Genomic DNA, 18541 nt, shown 5'->3' on the forward strand with positions numbered 1-18541 from the left:
TCATCTGTTGAAGAAAGGATTTATTTAAATAAAAAAGAAAAAAACAATATTGCTGTGGTATTTATGGGTATCATTTTATTTATAGGTATAAACTGTTTATTGACGAAGAGAAAAATATCATTGATGAAAACAAATAAATTTTCAGCAAGGAAAAGTCAGATTGACTAATAATGGTATATTTTTCTGAAACATTAATGAGAAAAGAGTTCACTCAGAAACTCAACATCGGAAGATCAATGCGCAGAATATGGTGATTAAGCAGCGTTCCGAAGGAGAAGCAGTTGCCACCGCCCCCGAGTATATACAGAATATGCCCGTCGCCATTTTGGATCAAAACCGAATCGTGGTTGACAAACATGAACCCATCGGTGGCAACTCGTTCGACTTTCACTTCCAATTCGATTGCCAAGCAGATCGCTTTGCCGTCGTTCAAAGATACAAGCGCCACGTCGTGGCACTCGCCGTGGTCTCGGTTCACCCCGCCCACGAGAAGAAGCATCTCTTCTCCGATCAAGTGGGCCGTGAAGCCGTACCGGTCGACCGACGGCGACCACCTCCACTTCATCGTCCAACAGTTCGATACTGTGCTGAAAAAGTACAACGCCGACGAGAAGCGGTCGTCCAACGACTCCAAGCCTCCGACCACAACCACCGTGCCGTTGCTGGCAACATAAGCGCACCGATGCGAGTGCAAACTGACCGGCATGTTCGCCACTTGCTTCCACTCCTGGAACTGATAATCCAGTATCCAACAGTCGTCCATCACTTTCAAGCTTTGTGGATTTTTGGCTTTACCGTCTGCAGTTTCAAGCCCAATACCGCCGCAGATGAACACCACGCATCTGCCGAAATAATTATCAATGCAGCAGGCAGCGTGGCGATACCTCGCACGTGGAACTGGTCGAAATTTTGACTCTGAAAAGAAGCAAAGTAGGATCAATTTCAAATCGATATTCAAATTTATGACGTTACTTTCTATTTTCACAGGTTCCATTTTCAACATCTTGGTTTGTGTAATTTCACACAACCAACTGTCCATCATTGGATTGTACGGATTGGTTCGTCCACCAAAAAGAACAAACTGTCCATCTTCAACTGCTGTCACCGAATGGAACATACGTTCGGCAGGATCCCGCCCGTCGGATGGGTCAAAATTTGTCACCTTCTTCTCAACAACAGAAACGACATCTTCTCGCACGTTCCAATAACAGACACTGGCCAATCTTTTGTGCTTACCAGACGCCGAAGCTCCCCATCCGCCTGAATGTCAAAGACAAATTTACTGAACTTTATGATCACAACACCAACTCAAACCGAACCAATCAGGATCACATTTTCGCCCATCGGTATACAACGCAATCCGACACGCTTGATCTCGTCCGCCTGTTTTGCCACATGTGCAACATGCGCTTTCACCTGCATGCGAAAGCCCTGACCAACTTCAGCAGGCATGTAAGACGATTCTCCGAAGACGCTTTTCAATCTGTAAAAAAATGAATTTTCCAGAACATCCAATGGCATAGCTGAGATGGGAAAAAGCTTGTTGTACTTGTGCAAAAAGAATGAAACCGTAGAACCAACGACGATGACATAATGCGAACATTTCAAATGCCACATCTCGTATTCATCAAATTCTTCCAATTCAGAAATTCGCTTGCGTTCTTGTTCAGACAACGAGCAATAATAAATCGAACTCAAAGAATATACAGTGACATTTTCCCAGCCCTGAATTTGTTTCATATATAGTCAGTCGTGGAAGAAGAAAAAACATGGCGAACATCATAATTACAAATATGAAAAGAATCGAGATATTACCAAACTATTCAGCCGATCTATTCCACTGCTTGCATCCGGATATTGGTCAATGCTGAGCAACGGTGAACCGATGTTAGCGAAATGTTCGCACATGAACCGTCCAAACGTATCCCGTGGAAGTACCTGTATACGAACAGCGAACAATGTGCAACGATTTGTTCTGTCCACCAATAAACAGTCCATCGCCTACCTGCTCGTAGGAAATTATGGAACATTTGGAAAAGATCACCGGAAACATTTCCAAAAGACGGTTCGATCTATAAAACAAAAACACAGCTTTTCTTTCAACATTTGAAGCATCTTTTCTTCTGAACATCGTCAGCAATTAATTTTTTGAAAATAATTTCAAAACAAAGTCAACATATATATGTATATACTCATTGACGTTCAAATAGTTGAGAACACATTCAGCAATGAACAACGTCGGAATCATCGAACACAAACGACAGCCGGTTAGCAACAACGCAATCAGCTCGTCGTTGTTACGCAAATCGCACGCCACAAGTGCGTACTGGGAAGAGAATGGAAAAACTGAAAACAAGCTGATTTGAACAAGAAAAACTGTTCAATCAAATTTTATTTATCTCATCACACTTTCATCACTTTTCTGAATAGTACCACCACCATTTGGTGAATTTTTATCCGCTTCTGGAAAAAATACCGAATCATACTTGTTCAAAATAGCATATTTCTGCTTCACTACAGATGGCAAATCTACCTGGAAAGAAATCCACATAAGCATAATATGTTGTGAAACAGAAAATGTTCAAAAGATGTTGTTACTCACATCCAAAAATCGAGTAATCTTTTCTTTGTACTTTTTTCTCAATCGGAAAAACAATGTATCAAAACCAGCACCCAAGTTGACAATCTAAATTCAACTATTGTTTACAACGTTGAGAGAAAATATCTAAGCATTCAACGTTGGCAACAATTAACACATTTGTGAAATTGTGAAATAGAAAACGATGGAAAATTGTATTAAAGTAAGTTTCATTTCATTTAATACTTAAATATAAAATAACATCTATCACCTGAACAGGAAAATTGGACGTTTCTATAAAGACACGAACTGCCTTGTATATCGCATGAACCCGTATGTAATAGCCTCTATAATTATATTTCAAATCGACAATATGTTGAACAGTACGTCTTTGACAAAACATTTTAACATACCTGTTTATCAAAGCAGTGCGCTTTTCGATATGTTTGCAAAAATAAACGGCAAAAGGATCGTCGAAATACTTTTTTCTAGCCGCAGAAACTTTGCTAATGGTACTGGTATCATTTGTGCGGGCAACAGAGCAACATTTCTCACTAGTCATCATCACACTTGAATGGAATTAAAATGCTGTTTTTATAACAATACAACGATAAGGTAAATTATTTTCTTTTTAAAAATCTGAAACAAACAAAAATGTTTAATGATTACTAACAAGTACTTGACAACATCAAATGCATTTTATGTAAAATCAAGTAATACGCAATTTTGAAAAACTACGTCGATGAATATATTATTTTGAAATGCTGCCATGCGGTAAACATGTCATTTTGAGAAATTGAAAACAAACAAGTACAGTAAGAATTTGTTTATAATCAAGGTTGAATTGATAACAAGTTGTTTTTTTGCTATTATTATTTTGTGAAATATACTTTGAATAAAATTGAAATCTTGCCTAATTGGATTCACGAAAATGTACGTTTATTTTAATTTTTATAATTCTCTTCAAATGTATAAAAGATATGATGAAATTGACAAACTGCTATTTAACTTTATCAAATAGTATTCAACTCATATCACTTTGTGGATTTTTCATCAAAGTTAAATTATATAATGGCTTGATATTTGAATTTTATTTCACCAAAGAACAATTGTTTTCAGTATTAAAACAAATTTTACTCCAAAACACTACATTTAATCATCCACAACACTTTAAATGTTTTCATTGTTTGTTATAGTAAAGTTCAATTCATTCTAAAGGTAGAGGTGGATGTTCCAATACTTTGTCGATTAATCCAAACTCTGCAGCATCTTCCGGAGACATGAAAAGATCTCTTTCCATTGCTTCTTCTAAAAAGAACAAATAAAAAGAACATACCAATGTGAGTAATATAAATGTAATATACCAATAACATTGTACGGCTTCTTTGTATGTTTTACATAAAGTTTATTTATTTGACGTTTCAATTTAATAATTTCTTCAGCTTGGATCATGATGTCAGTAGCTTGGCCCTGAATGTAATGACTAATTAAAAAAAAGTGAAAATGAACGTTAAACGACTTACGACAGCTTGACCGGATGGTTGGTGAATCATCACGCGTGCATTTGGTAAACAATTTCTGTAACCTTCAGTACCAGAAGCAAGAAGCAGTGAAGCCATGCTGCATGCTTGTCCAATGCACCACGTTGCTATGAGAATACGCGGCTTTATATATTGCATTGTATCGTAAATACCTAAACCGGCTGTCACACTTCCTCCTGTAAATACAGAAATATGATTAGCTTTCAATGAAAAAATAAGAATGAAAAGCAAAGTTTCGAATAAAATATCTGTTTCATATGAACAACAATAAGAAAGAAAGAAATAACAAGATTATAAAAAGTGAACAAAAATCACAAGTAAAAATTTACCAGGACTGTTAATGTACATGTGCACCGGTTTCGTTAAACTCTTGGATTGCAGAAACAACAGCTGTGCTATAACTAGGCTCGACAGTTCGTCAGTTATCTGAAATTTATGCGTTGAATAAGTAAAACGGATTTGAATTTGAAATACTCACAGGGCCCATGACGCATATGATGCGCTCTTCGAGTAATCGAGAGAATATGTCATAAGCACGTTCTCCGCGTCCAGTTTGTTCCACAACAATAGGAATATAAGGAACTTTGTTCAAGGTACACGCGTGAAAAGCGCGAGTAAAATATCGCCAAAACATTTGAAAATGAATTTTTGGAAATTTTTCACAGAACTTTACAGTAAACAAGATTTTCAAGTTATATTTTAAAGAAGTGATGTTTTCAAAAAACTTTTATTTGAAATAAAAACACATTTGTTTGGCTAAAATAATTTCGAACAACAAATACGAGTAAATTCTTTTACAAATGTCGAAGCGGTGCTTCCATTTTAAGCTTGAATTTCGAACAGTATTTTTTGTAAATTATCATTTATTAAATTTCAAAATTTTCGATCGAAAATATTTTCAAAAAAATACAAATAATAAAATTGAGCTGAAAAAGCAAAATAAAATCCGACGGAAATGTTGCAAGTGAGCAGATCAGAAACTGTAGGAAAGAAAAAAGCAATAATATATTTTTTGAAAAAAATAAAAAACAAATAATTAAATAAATAATTTAAAAAATTTAAATAAAGAGGCGAGCGTAACAATTGACGCGGAGGGCAGGTTGAGACAAATTGAAGCGTTGAAACATGACAATCCCGAAGCAGCCGTAATTTTAATTAACCAATTTAACAGTTGCGTCGACGCTGGACGCTGGTCGGTCGTTGTTTATCCACTTTTGCGCGGCGGGCGCGTCAAAGCCGCTTGTTAGCTGAAAATGGAGAAGTTGGTGGGAAAAGTGGAAAATGGATCCAAATCGGTATCCGCGATCGACTTGGTGATGTTGTGTATTTGCTGTTCAGCTTTTGACAAAAATGGAATTTGTAAAAAACCGTTGTTTACGTTGTTGGTATTGTTGGCGGGAAAAAGTGGGTTGTTTGCAGAGCTTGGAAGAAAGACACTTTGAAATTTTTCGCCTATTTGTCACATTTGGCAGCTTGATCTGTTGTTGTCAGCTTTGGCACAAATTTTTTATTTTTCCATTTGTCGAAGAAAATTTGCCCCTGGTTTGGCTTTTTGTGCATGCAAATTTCAACAGTGTCGAAGAGATGAACCGAAAAAAAATATCGGAGTGGGGTGCGGTAGGGGGGGGTGTGGGAATCAAAAAATTCCAATGTTATAACGGTCGTGGTGTAACATCCCTGTGATATTTTCCGATTGTGGCGATTGTTGAATTTGTTGAATTAATATTTGAATATTAATTTCTGGAATGAATTTCAGACATTGACGAAAAAAGAACGCTGAAATATGGTCAACTTCAATCAAGAGCTCAGCATGTTCGACTATTTGGCGCCGTTGGTCGCTTTTGTCGCCTTTTTCGGCATAGTGTTCATCATGCTGTTCACGTGCATCCTTTGGCTTTGTGTTTCCGACGTGGAACGAAAAGATGCCATGAAAAAGGTATGCTTTTTGATTGATTGCTTTTTTTTGAAATGTAAATTGTTCTTTTCCAATTTGAATATTTAAAACGGTGAATCATCGTCGTGCCGAATTTGAATTTTCCGCACTGACGTTGTATGATATGTATTTTTTAATTTACATTTTAATTAATTTTTTCCCTTTTTATTCATAATTGATCATTTTCTAGTGGGACCATTGCAAAGTTCCGGCCATTTGCAAGCACATTGCTAAGGAGAATTTTCGCCCGAAAAATCGCTCCACTGTCACTTCACCCGCGCATTGAACACTTCAAATTGGAAACTTTGAAAATGAAACTTTGAGATTAAATTTTAAACAACTGCACTGATTATTTATTTATATGTTTTTTTTCGTTTGTTAGTTTTTACAATTGTCTACTCAAATTACCGATGTGAGACAGTTCATTCATACTGTACTTTTTATTCGACGGTGGAATTTTTGTTTTTTATTTTTACAACAGCGCGGGGTTGTGCGAATAAACGAGCCGGACAGTGATCGTTCTTTCTTATTTTGAACAAGAGCTTAAATCTCATCTTTATTAAATATGATTATTGTTGTTGTTATGGTATTCGTCTCGGTTTACTTGTTCAGTTTTTTTTTCTTTCTTTTAAATTATTATATGGTTAATTTTTAATTCCTTTGATCCAGTTTGAAAAGTGGTTCGATTCGAAGATGAAGATCTTCACGGCCCGATCACATTGAACAGATGCTCCAATTTTGAATTCAGACCAGTTTCAATGGAACACTGCGCATGACATTGTTTGCACAGGGGGTGTGAATCATTCCGCTGATTCAACGGCAATTTTTTGCCTGAAAAGCTAAAAAAACGAGAAGAAGCATCCATGACACGATGTAAATTTCAAACATACATTTAAAATACAAAACCAAACATTAGCTCAAAGCAAATGCACACCACCAAACAGAAGGGTATCAAATGTTCGTTCATCTGCGCCAAGTTGATACAACTGTGAATTGCAAGCGAACTGTTTTTTTTCGTTTGATAAGAAACTTTTATTTCTAAATTGTTATCTGAATTTAAAAACAAAATAATTTATATTCCGTATTTTTAAAATTTCAAAATGTTCAACTAATCAACAACATTTGCACTTCAATTGGAGAAAATTAATTTTGACGTTACAGTTGTTTTTCTTGTTATAAATTTTTATTTATTCGATAAAATTATAAATTTTTAAATTTAATTACTACCCAATTTTGTACAGTCAAAAACATGTTTTTTTTCAAATGGACAGTAATCTAAATTATGCATGCTTGTATTTAGTAAAAAAAGATGTACTGTATAAGGATGTGTCCATTGAATTTTGAGAAAATTTTTAAAAAATATATAAAATTCAAAAAAGTTATTTTCTAATTTAAATAAATTAAATGAATTTTTTTTGAATCTCCCGCCATAACGTGAACATGATGAAATTTTTTATTTGATATGCCTACAGATTCGTCATTGATGGTGGAGTTGTAAAATTGAAAAATTGTCCTCAGAAATTGTTTAAATTTCTGTTTCCAACTTGGAAATAAAATAACAATAACAAAACAATATTATTTTTTATATATTTTCATTTGTTTTTTAACATCTACAATAAAAAAATGCTCAGGGTTTATTTTAGATAGCATTGTTTTTATTTTACACTTCAAACTTGAAATCGTAAAAATTTTCACAAAGTTCATTGTGCAGTGTTTTTTCTTTCAAAGGCTGGATGCAGTTGTCATTAGTGAAATGTTGTAAAATGGTCAATTGTGGCAATTAAATTTTTATGCCAATATTACTGGTAGATCTATTAAATTGATCAAGGGCAAAATTTTCAGCGATCGCACATTGAAATGGGAGAAACGGTTTTGGAGAAATTGCTACGCACGGAAAAGCCCACTGATCCGTATTAATTAACACCGGTGGAATTTTCATCTCGTATACGTCGAGCATGATAGTGGGCGAATGTGAATGCAAATTGCGAATCAATATTAATTTTCTTAACGAACAGTACAATCGCGTGCACGTGTGAATTCATGTACACGATAACAAAACGTTGATAAACTGAATCTATTGAGATGAATCATCATTGCGCATGTCCTTTGCTGTACAAATTTATTGAAACAGTGTAAGTTGTTCTTAAAATTTTGAACTAACATATTTTACTTTTATTTTTTCAATAATCATATCATTTTATTATTTGAAATTTTCACCTATCACGTGTTCAGAAATATCAAAATTAATTGCTACGGTTTAAAGTGAGTTCGTTTTGAAAGAATTTGAAGGAAAATTTTAAAAATAACCATTTGTTAAATACTTTATCACGAAAATTTTGTTTTTAAATTCAATTTATACATCCAAAAGGATGCATATTTCATTGTCAAAATCGAGTAGCTATATCGGTGCGCGATAGCATTATGATTTATTTGCCATGTCACATTTCAAATAAAGCGATGCTTAATTTTGAAACGCTAACGCCGAGATCAAACGTTCAAAGGAGGTGAATAATATTTATAATAAAATTTTCCAAAATTACCCTCCATAAACAATGAAGAATCGAAGCGAAATTCATTTACTCCCAGCATGGAATTTATTCATAGCAGAAAAGACTGATCGAAAAAAAATTTCACTTTTTTATCTAGGCTTGATAAATTTAATTTACATTAAAAAAACTAAACAAACAAAAAATTGCATATCTCATAAGCAATATTCGCATATTTTTTGCTGCAAAATTTTACATAAGAAAAGAAATTGTTGATTTTATATAATTCACAATTTTGGAACATTGCGATTGAAATTTGCTTGTGTTACAATTTGGAAAGATACAATTTTGATACATGAAGCATTTCACACAATCTGTCCCCAGAGTAAAACTGTGTAATCTGGCTTTTGTGATCAATCTGAAGGCTAGTTTATCTTGAACTCGGTCGGATGATTTTGCATTTGTTGAATTCATTTTAAACAATTTGACACTTTTGCAAAGTGGAAACAATATTTATATATTCAGCAAATACCATTTCTTATTCAAATCCCAAGTAATTTCAAACCGACTATTGATTTGCTTTTATTTTTCATTATAAAACACCATTTTTTTTGAAAAAATGGATAAATTTGATTAAAAAAATTAATTATATATATATATATATTCACTTTTTAATTTAGATGAGGTTTCAGTTTTAATTTTCTGCTTCGATCAAATGATGCTCATTCTCTGCGTACGTACAAATGGGAAAAATCGATTTCGAAGCATTCCAATAAACAAAGTCTCTCACTGAGGAAAAAGAGATTATGCAACAGGAAAAAATTATCAATTTTACAAACAAATTTTATCTAACAATTCTCCATTCTATTGGAAAAGTATTGTGATTATTCTTTGATTTTTATTTTAAAAAATATTAAAAATAAAACCTTTCAAAGTTGATAAAAATCGTTCGCTAAGTTGGTCAAAGTGGACAATAAAACATTGTCAGCAGAATCAAATTTTTTGAATTATGGTTTTCAAGCTTGAATTTAGTGTGCAATTTTCACTTTTCTGCAATGACACATAATTTGCCATTTGAAATGGAGAAAAATTACAACGCTGTTGTCATTGATAGCTCGGGCAATAAAAAATGAAAAATCATACTTTTTGTTGTTGTCGGAAATTTCAATTGATTCTTTCATCGTGAAAATGTCAGCACTTGATTGCAACAGTTGCGAGATTTCAATTCAAGATTTAGCCCAAAGCATAGATCAAGTGTTTATCAGTGGACGAAATCTTTAAAAACGAAAATGACGTAGAAGAATATTTTATTTTCACCAGATGTATAAAATTTCAAACATTAAAATCTTCTTTCGTCCACTTGTAATAGTAATAATAATATTAATAATAATTTTACAAACAGTTTCAACATTTTATTCGTTAATTTGAATTTACAAAGTTATCTACCTTTTGAGGAAGTTTTGTATTTAAGAAAAAATTTTTAATTTTTCATATTATATAATAAAATATAAACAGAATTCTTTAATTTTAATAAATATTCCATTAAATTTGTTGAAAATGATTTAAAAAAGTATGAAATTTATTTAAATGAAAAAATAAAGATATCCTGTGCATTTGTTGTACACCTTTTTTGTTTCAGTAGAAAAAAAATATCAAACAAATTATGAACAAATATTTCGATATGCATTTATTTGTAATTGTCTGTTGAAATTTCATAAAAGTAAATAAAAAAATTGGGTGTCACTAAGATTTACTGTAGTTTGACTTTCATACTGTATTAAAGAACCTGTTTTTTCTTAGTGTCACTTGACAGACTGGTGAGTGCCGTTGCTTCTTTAAGAGAGCGATAGGTCTTGCGAGCATTTGATCCAACGAAGTGCTTTTGATGGCAGCCGCATTGCTGTCTTATTGTTTCTTTCTACTTTTTTTCTTTCACCAAGTGTTTCCAGATGGTGGTAAGTGTTCTTTTTTTTATTTTTTATAAGTAAAGATAGGTTGATGAATAAGTTCTACACGTTTGCACGGCCAATTTCCCATTCGAGAGTGTCAGTTGCGCATTCAGCCGCTGTGTTCAGGTTGAAATTTATAAACTCCGATTTACCGACAATGGAGTTGCAAGCCACTTTTCAATTGCTGACTGTTTATTCGAACATTTTGAGCAACAAGTGCGGCTGATTTGCGTCTTCTCCTAGGTGGTCACAGTAGAAACCGTTCCATCCCATTGAACACTGGGCTTGAGCTTTTTCTTATACAAGTGAAAATTTAATTTAAATTAGACAAAACAATGAATGGCTCGGTTGGTGGTGACAGTTTTCCATGCGGGCGTGGCAAAAATTTCAATCGGCGGTTGGTTCTTTTTTATTTCGAATTTTGCCATTTCCCTTTTTATGTGTCAAGGTCTGCAGAAAATCTTCGGCCGACGAGTGTGCTTTCTTGTCGAATTTGACGTCAAATTTGCGCTATAAAAAGCCTCTCTTTTGCACTTTTGAACGGTCGTCGAAACGCGGGCCGGACAGGTCTTCAACCAAATCAAGTTCACGTCGGGGTAAATTAAAATTTTACTTGGTCATCGAGAAAAGTGGGCTTTTTCCCTTCACGCTAAATATTTCCGTTTGTGTTGTTCATTGTGAACTGTAACTGATCTCATAAATTGGGATGGGAGGTTGTTTCAATAGTTAAGCTTTGATTGAAAATTGCATATCCAATCTGAAGAACTTCTTCCTATTCAATAGTTGAATAATAAGAAGAAGAAGAAGAAGAGGGGGTTGTGTTTGCTTGTCAAAACTTGTCACGGTAATAGCTGAATAATTTTCTGTTTGTATTTCCTGCAGACAGGGTTTATCATAGTATTCTATTTTGGGGTTTGATTGTTTTTATTTGTTTACAATGTAAAGAAATGATGATTCAGTTCAGAGACCGTTTTCAATTTGCTGCTGATGATGATGATGTCATCGTTGTCGATTATTCCAGCATTTGCTCAAGTTCAATTTATTGATGCGCTTGACTGACAGACTGAATGCGCTGGTGCATTTGCTTAAAGCTGAGCAGCACGCACACCACAAACAGTTGTGCTTTTTGCGCAGTCGAACCGAATTAACTGACTGAACTGCTTGTCTGTCCGTCCGTCCGTTGTTCCCCTTTGGGAAGCTTTAAACGCAATTTTGCATTAATAGTCATCAGCAGCAGCCGTTGGCGGTGCAAATCGATTGATTTTTTGTTAATTCTTCTTACCAATTTTCCTTTCATTTTCAAACACAAAAACTTATGTCGACGATATTGAAATAACGGGCTTCAGTGTTTTTAATGGGAAGAAAAAGCATATTTTAAAAAGTAAAAAAAAATAATGATGCTTAACAGACAGAGGGAAGCAGTGGTTTTGTTGAAAATCAGATTTAATAAAAAAAGAAAAAGTTCGACGAACAGAAAAGACAATAATATTATAATTTTGACAATACACAATTGAAAAAAATTGAAGCTGAAAGCTTTTTTCCTTTGCTTGCTTCCTTCCTTCCTTCCTCTCTTTTCGCATTGTTGAATTAAATTGAATTTTAATTTTCCAACTTTTCCATGTTTCCAAGCAACAAGAAAATAATGATTAGAAATAATTCAATAAATGTGAAATGCGCTGCCGACGATGATCCGTTTGTCAGTGTTGTTAAAAAGACATTTTTCACGATGAATAAATTGTATAAAACAGCAGCAGCAGCTGCTGCTGATGCCGGTTTTAAATTTCCCAACAGATGAAATTATTCATTTGAAATGACTTTCATCTTATGCAGCATCATTTCAAAAATTTGTCACACATGTCACACCGGAATGGAAACTTGCAAACTTGGTTTATTGATTTTTTTCCCCTTCGTCTGCACCAAGCAAGCAAGCAAGCAAGCAACCACTGCCGAGTTTGACAAGAAAAGCCGATAAACGAACGATTTTCTCAAAATCTATTTTCTCTTCAGCTTACATAAAATAGGCTTGAATGAATTTATTATTATCATTTTTTTGAAGTGTGATTTTTTTGAAAAGTAATTCGAAAATTCGTGTCTCTTTTTTGCAGCGATTATTAAAATATAATCAACAAGCTTAATAGAAAATTTGATATTCAGGTAGGATGGGTCGACACGCGTGCTGTTGAAATTCAATTTTTACAAAATTACCGTTCAACTAGTAGGTCTTGAAAAAATTCATCTCCTTTATTTATTATTAATTAAATGATGTAATTTTATTAAAAATTAAAAAAAAGTATTTTGCTTTTCGTCAATAAAAAGTTTGAATTTCTTTTTTTGCATCTGAAGCTCAGTAGTAATAATAATTATTATTGAAATATATTGGGAACATGCTCTTTTTTCTCATCATCTGTTGACTTTAGGCCTCATTGGTTGACTTTTCGATTAAATGTAAATTGAAGATTTATTAATTTTTTTTCTAATCAAATGATGTGGTAGGAAAATTGACATCGACAGATCGAATTTTGCAGTTGATTTCAGCATTCATTTCAATGTCGGAAGATGGAAAAGAATTTAATTTGACTTTATTGTTATTAAAATTTAAAAAACTTGAGATTTGTGTAAATTGAAATTCAATTGAAAATAACCAGAATTTTTTTCCATTTAATTCTCATTTGCGCATTATAATCGTAAGTTCTGCACAGTTGACGATGAACAAACCTGCTCAAATTTGGTTGGGGACATACGAATTTGCTTTTTTCTTTCTTTTTGATTTCGAAAAATCAATCGACTCGAATGTGATTGCAGTTTTTGTTCAGTAATAGTTTGAATGTTCTTTACGTTTGGGTAAAATTTTGCACATTTTAATCATTCACTTACGCAACATTTAATTTCAAAGTTATATCGATTTGCTGAATATGTGCAACAGAATGCAGTTCAATTTGAATAAACATTTCAAATTGTTAATTTGATTCGTTCGCAAAGCAGCACATCGCTGGTCAAGAATTATTTATTAATCAGTTTTCTGTTTATATTTGCAAAATTCGTGATTAAAGGGATTTATTTTTTTCCTCTCTCTAATCGGCGACAATCTCCTCTGGAGATTTGAAATGGAATTTGATGTTTCAAATTCTGTCATCTGGACCATCGACAATTTTAATTCGAAAAGCAGCTATTGGAATTGAATTGTAAATTGATCGATTTTGAAGATTTGTGCGCGACTAACCAATTTTTCTCTCTCTCCCTCTCTGTCTTTTCGCTTCTTCTCTCATTTACGCTCGTTTAAACTTTCAACAGAGAATCGAAATGTTCTGTCAATTGCTTCATTTTAAAAATCCTGGTAACTGGATTATATGGTTGAAATTGATTGATTTGAAGAAAAAAAATTTTTTTTCCGAAATTGAATAAGCCCACGTACAGTCAGTTGTTGTGGTGGTGGTTCAAAGATGGAACTTGTTGAATGTTAATTTTTCATTGAATTATGATTTTTCTTTTTAGTTCCAGTACTGAATTTGCCGTCTGGCGTGAAAAGCTACAGCGGACAGGTGAAAGAGACTGGCAATTTTGTGAACATCAGTCCACAGCTACGAGTGGTCGAAGGAACAGGTGACCACCGATTCATTCATCGTGTTACTGGGAACCGCTTACTGTATTTTTGTTTTTTGATTTGCAGGACCAATTTGTTCGTACGCATTGAAAGAAAATGGCAAGGACGAATGGGGCAGTGAGGTCGCCTTTTACGCTACGGTTACTGACAAGAACTTTGGAACCGCCACGTTGCACCTCAAACCGGACTTTGTACTCTCGTGTGCTCACGCGACACACCGATTGGACATAGCCGCCGTGCATTGTGATTCGAAAAAAATGTCCGACAGGTGTGGCAAAATTATAATGCATTTGCCTGCTTATCCAATTATTATCATTATTTATTCTTCACTTTTAAAAATATTTTGTTTTTCATCTTAGCGCTCTGGTTGAGATTCACGTGAAAGATATCAACAACCACAGTCCGAAATTCAGTTCCGGCTTGCAGACGGTTTTTGTCGACGAAGGGCGTATTTATGAGGAGATCCTGAAATTGAGTGCAACCGACGCAGACTGTGGCTACCCGTACGGTGAAATATGTCGTTACGAGATTACCAATTCCGGCACACCGTTTACAATTGTCGAAGCAGGTAATTGCCTACCTATTACTGTTTGAAGTTTCGATTGTTTCCAACCGAGAATAGAATATGCTCAGATTTGTTATTTGACAAAATTCTTCAAATTCAATTCAGGCATTTTGCGCAACGTCGTTCCGTTGAATTATTCCAACGCGCACACGTACGTGCTTTCGGTCGTCGCTTACGACTGCGGAATGCGTCAGTCGGAACCGCTGCTCGTCACTGTGAAAGTGAACCCGGTCTGCTCCCGGGGTCTGACGCAGGTCAAAAGCCGGCTCCATTATAGCCCAAGTTCGGGATTGTTGCCTCTGGTCGCCGATGCCAAGTTGAAACTCTGCAACGAACTCTGCGCTCCGGACAAAATTTGGGCCAACGTCAAGCTCGACTCGACGAACATTGGGCGTGGCTGCGATCGTGACACCTATTCGGTTGAATTTTTGAAAAAGAATTGCGGTATGGTGAAATGAAAAAAATTCTTTTATTTAAAAAAAAGCCATGTTCTGTTATTCTTCTTTTTCTGTAGGTGCAAATGAACGAACTGTGGAATTGTTGCCTCCGGCTGGTAAATTGCAGTTTGAAGAAGGCGGTAATGATTCGATTTTGGCAAATGAATTGAAATTTGACACGGGCGAGGTGAGAGGGCGATTGACTGTTCAGTCGATTGATTATGTATTGAAAATTTGCTTTGAAATATTGTACTTTCTCCCCCCCCCTCCCCCAATTCTAGGTTTACGTTTTTGATGGCATGCACAATTCGATCAGTGTACCGTACGATTTGATCAAGCCCACTGACATACCGGAAATTTTTTCTCTGTCCTTTTGGATGAAACACGAACGACCGCCCAAACACAAAGGCCATGCTAAAGAGCACATCTTTTGCATGGCGGACGACCGCCGTAAGTTTTCTCCTTCAATATGGTTTTTCTTCTTTTTTCATTATGCGTTCGTTTTTCTCTTTTTTGTTTCAGGTTCCAATAGGCATCATTTTTCTGTATATGTGAAAAACTGCAAATTGGAGATGCTTTACCGTCGCGTGCATTCGTCGAACGGCAAGAACGACTTTGAACCGGCCGAATGGCGTTGGCATGTGCCTGAAGTTTGCGACGATCGTTGGCATTATTATTCCTTTAACATGCGTCATTTGAAGGTAAATTGACGGCTGGCTTCTTATATCACATTTGATGATATGGCAATTTTTAATTGGAAAAAAATTTACTACAGGTGCAATTGTATGTTGACGGTCAGTCGTATGAGCTGAAAGAAGAGCCAGAAATTTTGGATGACTGGCCACTGCACGCGAGCAAATATTCAAAGGTGTGTAAATGTTCATTCATACGCACGGAAATTTATTTGATTAATTAATTAATTAATTTATGAACAACATTTTTCAAATATTCCATTTTTTGATTTGTAGACACGAACGATGATCGGTGCTTGTTGGCATGGGCAAACTCAGACGATTGGCCAATATTTTAAAGGTAGCCTGATGGGCATGACCTTTTTGGAAGGGCAGAACGAAAAGGTTGACGTGTTCCAATGTGCTCAAAAGTGTGACGAGCAGTTGCAATTTTTGGATCTGGACTTGCTTCAGCCAGAGGAACAAGTGATGTTTAGTCGCGATGGCTCTGAATTGACCCTGGTGGCTGTTGGTCTTGCCGATTACAACGATTTGTTGCATCGTATAGTTTACGTCAACTCTAGAAGTCGCCCAACGCCTGGCGATCGTTTCGTCACCTTGACTACGACAGTGAAGTGTGCCGCCAACAATGACACCCAAACCATGCCACCAACTACCGTAGAGATAGCTGTGCTGGACAGAGAACCGTCCAGCCCGACCGTCAGGCAGTCCACTCCGTTGTCGTTGAACATCACCGGTCAGTTGGAGCTTTCATATCCATCTTCGAGCGTTGAACGTGGTGTGAATATATTCCCGGATTTGAGCATGAAAGTTGGCCACAGCGATCCAAGTTAGTATTATATATATATATATATATTTATTTATTTATTTATTTATATGTATGTGTATACGCTTATTGTGTGTTATATTTCAGATTTGCAGCAAGTGCCGAAGATTCAGTGGTGCAGAATTGGAGCCAAGCCCCCGTTGGACAAATCACGCGAAGACTTCAGTTCACCTGCGAACTTGATTGTCGCACTCAAGTTGGACTTTGAACATTTGAACGATGCGTTATTTTTAAAAGGTAATACAACAGGGAAAGTAAAGAGAAACCATTAATTTATTTCACTCATCACGTTTGCAATACACACAGGGCTTGGACATGTTGACGATTATCAAGGTATATTGAGGCAGATTCATTATTTTTCCAGTCGACCAACTGAATTTACCTCTCGCACTTTTGTATTGGAATGCAGTTTAATGGACGACAGCGGTGGTAGTGGAAATAGCCAGTTCACGGTGATTAAATTTTAAATTTGGTGTTCTGTGGAAAATTGACGTTCCGTTAATTTATTATGTATGTATTTGTTTATATTATGTGCACAGGTGAAAGTGAACATTGAAGTCCCTAGACCACCTCCTATAAGAGGATACCAGAGGGAAGATAATGAAATTGAAGAAGAAGAAGAAGAAGAGGAAGAAGGAATTGTCGCGGCAACAAGCAAGTCTCACATGCCACATCAGATGACACTGCAAAAATTGGAATGGGACCCACCGCAGCCCAAGTACGAGCCGTCCGCACTTTCGGTAGTGCATTTGTCAGGTTACGACGGTTACATGTATAGCAAAGGAACGCCAAACAAGACTGGAGGTAAATGCTATAAAGAGTGCAATTTAAGCAACTGTTTTTTTCTTTTGTGAAATAACTATAATTTTAATTATTATTTTATTTGATTTTTTGTTGTTCAGTCAGCGGAATGACAATCATAGCAGTTGTGGGTTCGTGTTTCGCAATTGTCACGTTGCTGGTAGCTGTGGCACGATTGCGTGGTTCACGTACGCGTGGACGAAAACGAGTAGCCGGTGATGATGGCGATTTGACCTGGGATGACTCTGGCATGAATATAACTGTCAATCCACTTGAGGTTAGCTAAAATTTGCATTGTTTGTCTACATTATTTTAAAAAACCTGCTTTTGATAAGTAGGTTTTATTTGAAAAATTTTCTATATTGTATAGTTTTAATATTGATGATTATACAATTCCTTCTTCTTATCATTTATATTACGCTAGTTCAGTTTTGTTGTGCAATTATTGGGCAATTGGAAATTAATTCATGTAACCTTGATTTCACTCACATAATTATTCTTATGAGTATTTTAATATGATCATACACCAGTACATTTATTCTCTAGGATATGTGCAACAGAAAAAGCCATGCAGCTGATGACGATGAAAATAACAATTCCGGTGACAGTGGCAACGACAATGATGGAAGGTATTTTTCAATAGTGCAACACTGATTGAACTGTTGAAAAGGGATTTTTTTGTTTAGTGATCCAGATGAACATGATGAGGATGATGACGGAGAAGCAGAAGATGGAGAAGAAGAATTGTCTGATGACGAAGAAGCAATATTGCCGCACGTTCGCAGTGGTGATCGTATTCGCCAAACATCCGGTCTTGAATGGGACGATAGCACATTGCACGATTCACTTGTGAATCTCAACTGCAAGCACACTTACCGTGTATGAACATTGGAAAAAGGAGCAAGGGAACATTCTCTACTTTGCATTCTACTATTTATTGTGCTTCTTATATATATATATATATTTTACAAGACTTTTTTTCAATCAGTTACATCTTTTGCGATTTTATTACTTTTTTTGCCATTTCATTATCGACGGTATTGCAGATAATAGATAATTTGCTGAGCTTTTTGAGAGCATTCTATTACTACTACTACTACTACTACTACTACTACTACTACTACTACTACTA

At 35.3% G+C, this 18541-nt stretch overlaps 4 protein-coding genes across 4 annotated transcripts; 3 read left to right on the forward strand and 1 right to left on the reverse strand.

Moving 5' to 3' along the window:
* Window positions 1-211: 211 nt before the first annotated feature.
* Tsp_05534 (ATP-dependent Clp protease, proteolytic subunit ClpP) lies at window positions 212-4753 on the reverse strand. The gene is made up of 12 exons (XM_003371852.1): window positions 4598-4753; window positions 4449-4545; window positions 4102-4295; window positions 3943-4048; window positions 3819-3886; window positions 2603-2686; window positions 2410-2533; window positions 2193-2346; window positions 2006-2123; window positions 1816-1938; window positions 1320-1725; window positions 212-1260 (listed from the first exon to the last, which is right to left on the reverse strand). Exons 1-12 carry the CDS (start codon window positions 4751-4753, stop codon window positions 212-214), a joined length of 2679 nt encoding a protein of 892 aa, XP_003371900.1.
* A 619-nt stretch (window positions 4754-5372) lies between these two features.
* On the forward strand, window positions 5373-6072 carry Tsp_05533 (putative HECT-domain protein). Its single transcript, XM_003371853.1, has 2 exons — window positions 5373-5523; window positions 5876-6072. Exons 1-2 carry the CDS (start codon window positions 5373-5375, stop codon window positions 6070-6072), a joined length of 348 nt encoding a protein of 115 aa, XP_003371901.1.
* A 4750-nt stretch (window positions 6073-10822) lies between these two features.
* On the forward strand, window positions 10823-11533 carry Tsp_05532 (hypothetical protein). The gene is made up of 4 exons (XM_003371854.1): window positions 10823-10884; window positions 10944-11083; window positions 11370-11407; window positions 11447-11533. The coding sequence occupies exons 1-4, from the start codon at window positions 10823-10825 to the stop codon at window positions 11531-11533; spliced, it is 327 nt and encodes a 108-aa protein (XP_003371902.1).
* A 2254-nt stretch (window positions 11534-13787) lies between these two features.
* On the forward strand, window positions 13788-18286 carry Tsp_05531 (putative cadherin domain protein; the record flags this gene model as incomplete). Its single annotated transcript, XM_003371855.1, has 16 exons — window positions 13788-13821; window positions 13980-14087; window positions 14155-14356; window positions 14448-14656; window positions 14759-15097; window positions 15168-15277; window positions 15372-15540; window positions 15613-15791; window positions 15866-15958; window positions 16059-16611; window positions 16696-16831; window positions 16973-17060; window positions 17148-17412; window positions 17511-17686; window positions 17956-18038; window positions 18096-18286. Coding segments are annotated over exons 1-16 (2935 nt in total), but the record flags the coding sequence as incomplete, so codon positions are not given.
* Between the last annotated feature and the right edge of the window lie 255 nt (window positions 18287-18541).

This window comes from Trichinella spiralis (genome assembly GCF_000181795.1).
Source record: "Trichinella spiralis strain ISS 195 chromosome Unknown Scfld9, whole genome shotgun sequence".
NCBI lineage: Eukaryota > Metazoa > Nematoda > Enoplea > Trichinellida > Trichinellidae > Trichinella > Trichinella spiralis.

Bases quoted from the DNA above. Each gene is read 5' to 3' on its own strand.
- Tsp_05532 (XM_003371854.1), top strand. From the start codon at position 10,823: ATGAATGGCTCGGTTGGTGGTGACAGTTTTCCATGCGGGCGTGGCAAA. The intron at 10,885-10,943 runs GTTGGTTCTTTT...CAAGGTCTGCAG, and splicing joins GGCAAAAATTTCAATCGGCG to AAAATCTTCGGCCGACGAGT. The intron at 11,408-11,446 runs GTTTTTATTTGT...ATGATGATTCAG, and splicing joins TTCTATTTTGGGGTTTGATT to TTCAGAGACCGTTTTCAATT.
- Tsp_05534 (XM_003371852.1), bottom strand. From the start codon at position 4,753: ATGTTTTGGCGATATTTTACTCGCGCTTTTCACGCGTGTACCTTGAAC. The intron at 4,296-4,448 runs GTAAATTTTTAC...CTGTATTTACAG, and splicing joins CATGTACATTAACAGTCCTG to GAGGAAGTGTGACAGCCGGT. The intron at 1,939-2,005 runs GTAGGCGATGGA...GTTCGTATACAG, and splicing joins CCATAATTTCCTACGAGCAG to GTACTTCCACGGGATACGTT.
- Tsp_05533 (XM_003371853.1), top strand. From the start codon at position 5,373: ATGGAGAAGTTGGTGGGAAAAGTGGAAAATGGATCCAAATCGGTATCC. The intron at 5,524-5,875 runs GTGGGTTGTTTG...AATGAATTTCAG, and splicing joins GGTATTGTTGGCGGGAAAAA to ACATTGACGAAAAAAGAACG.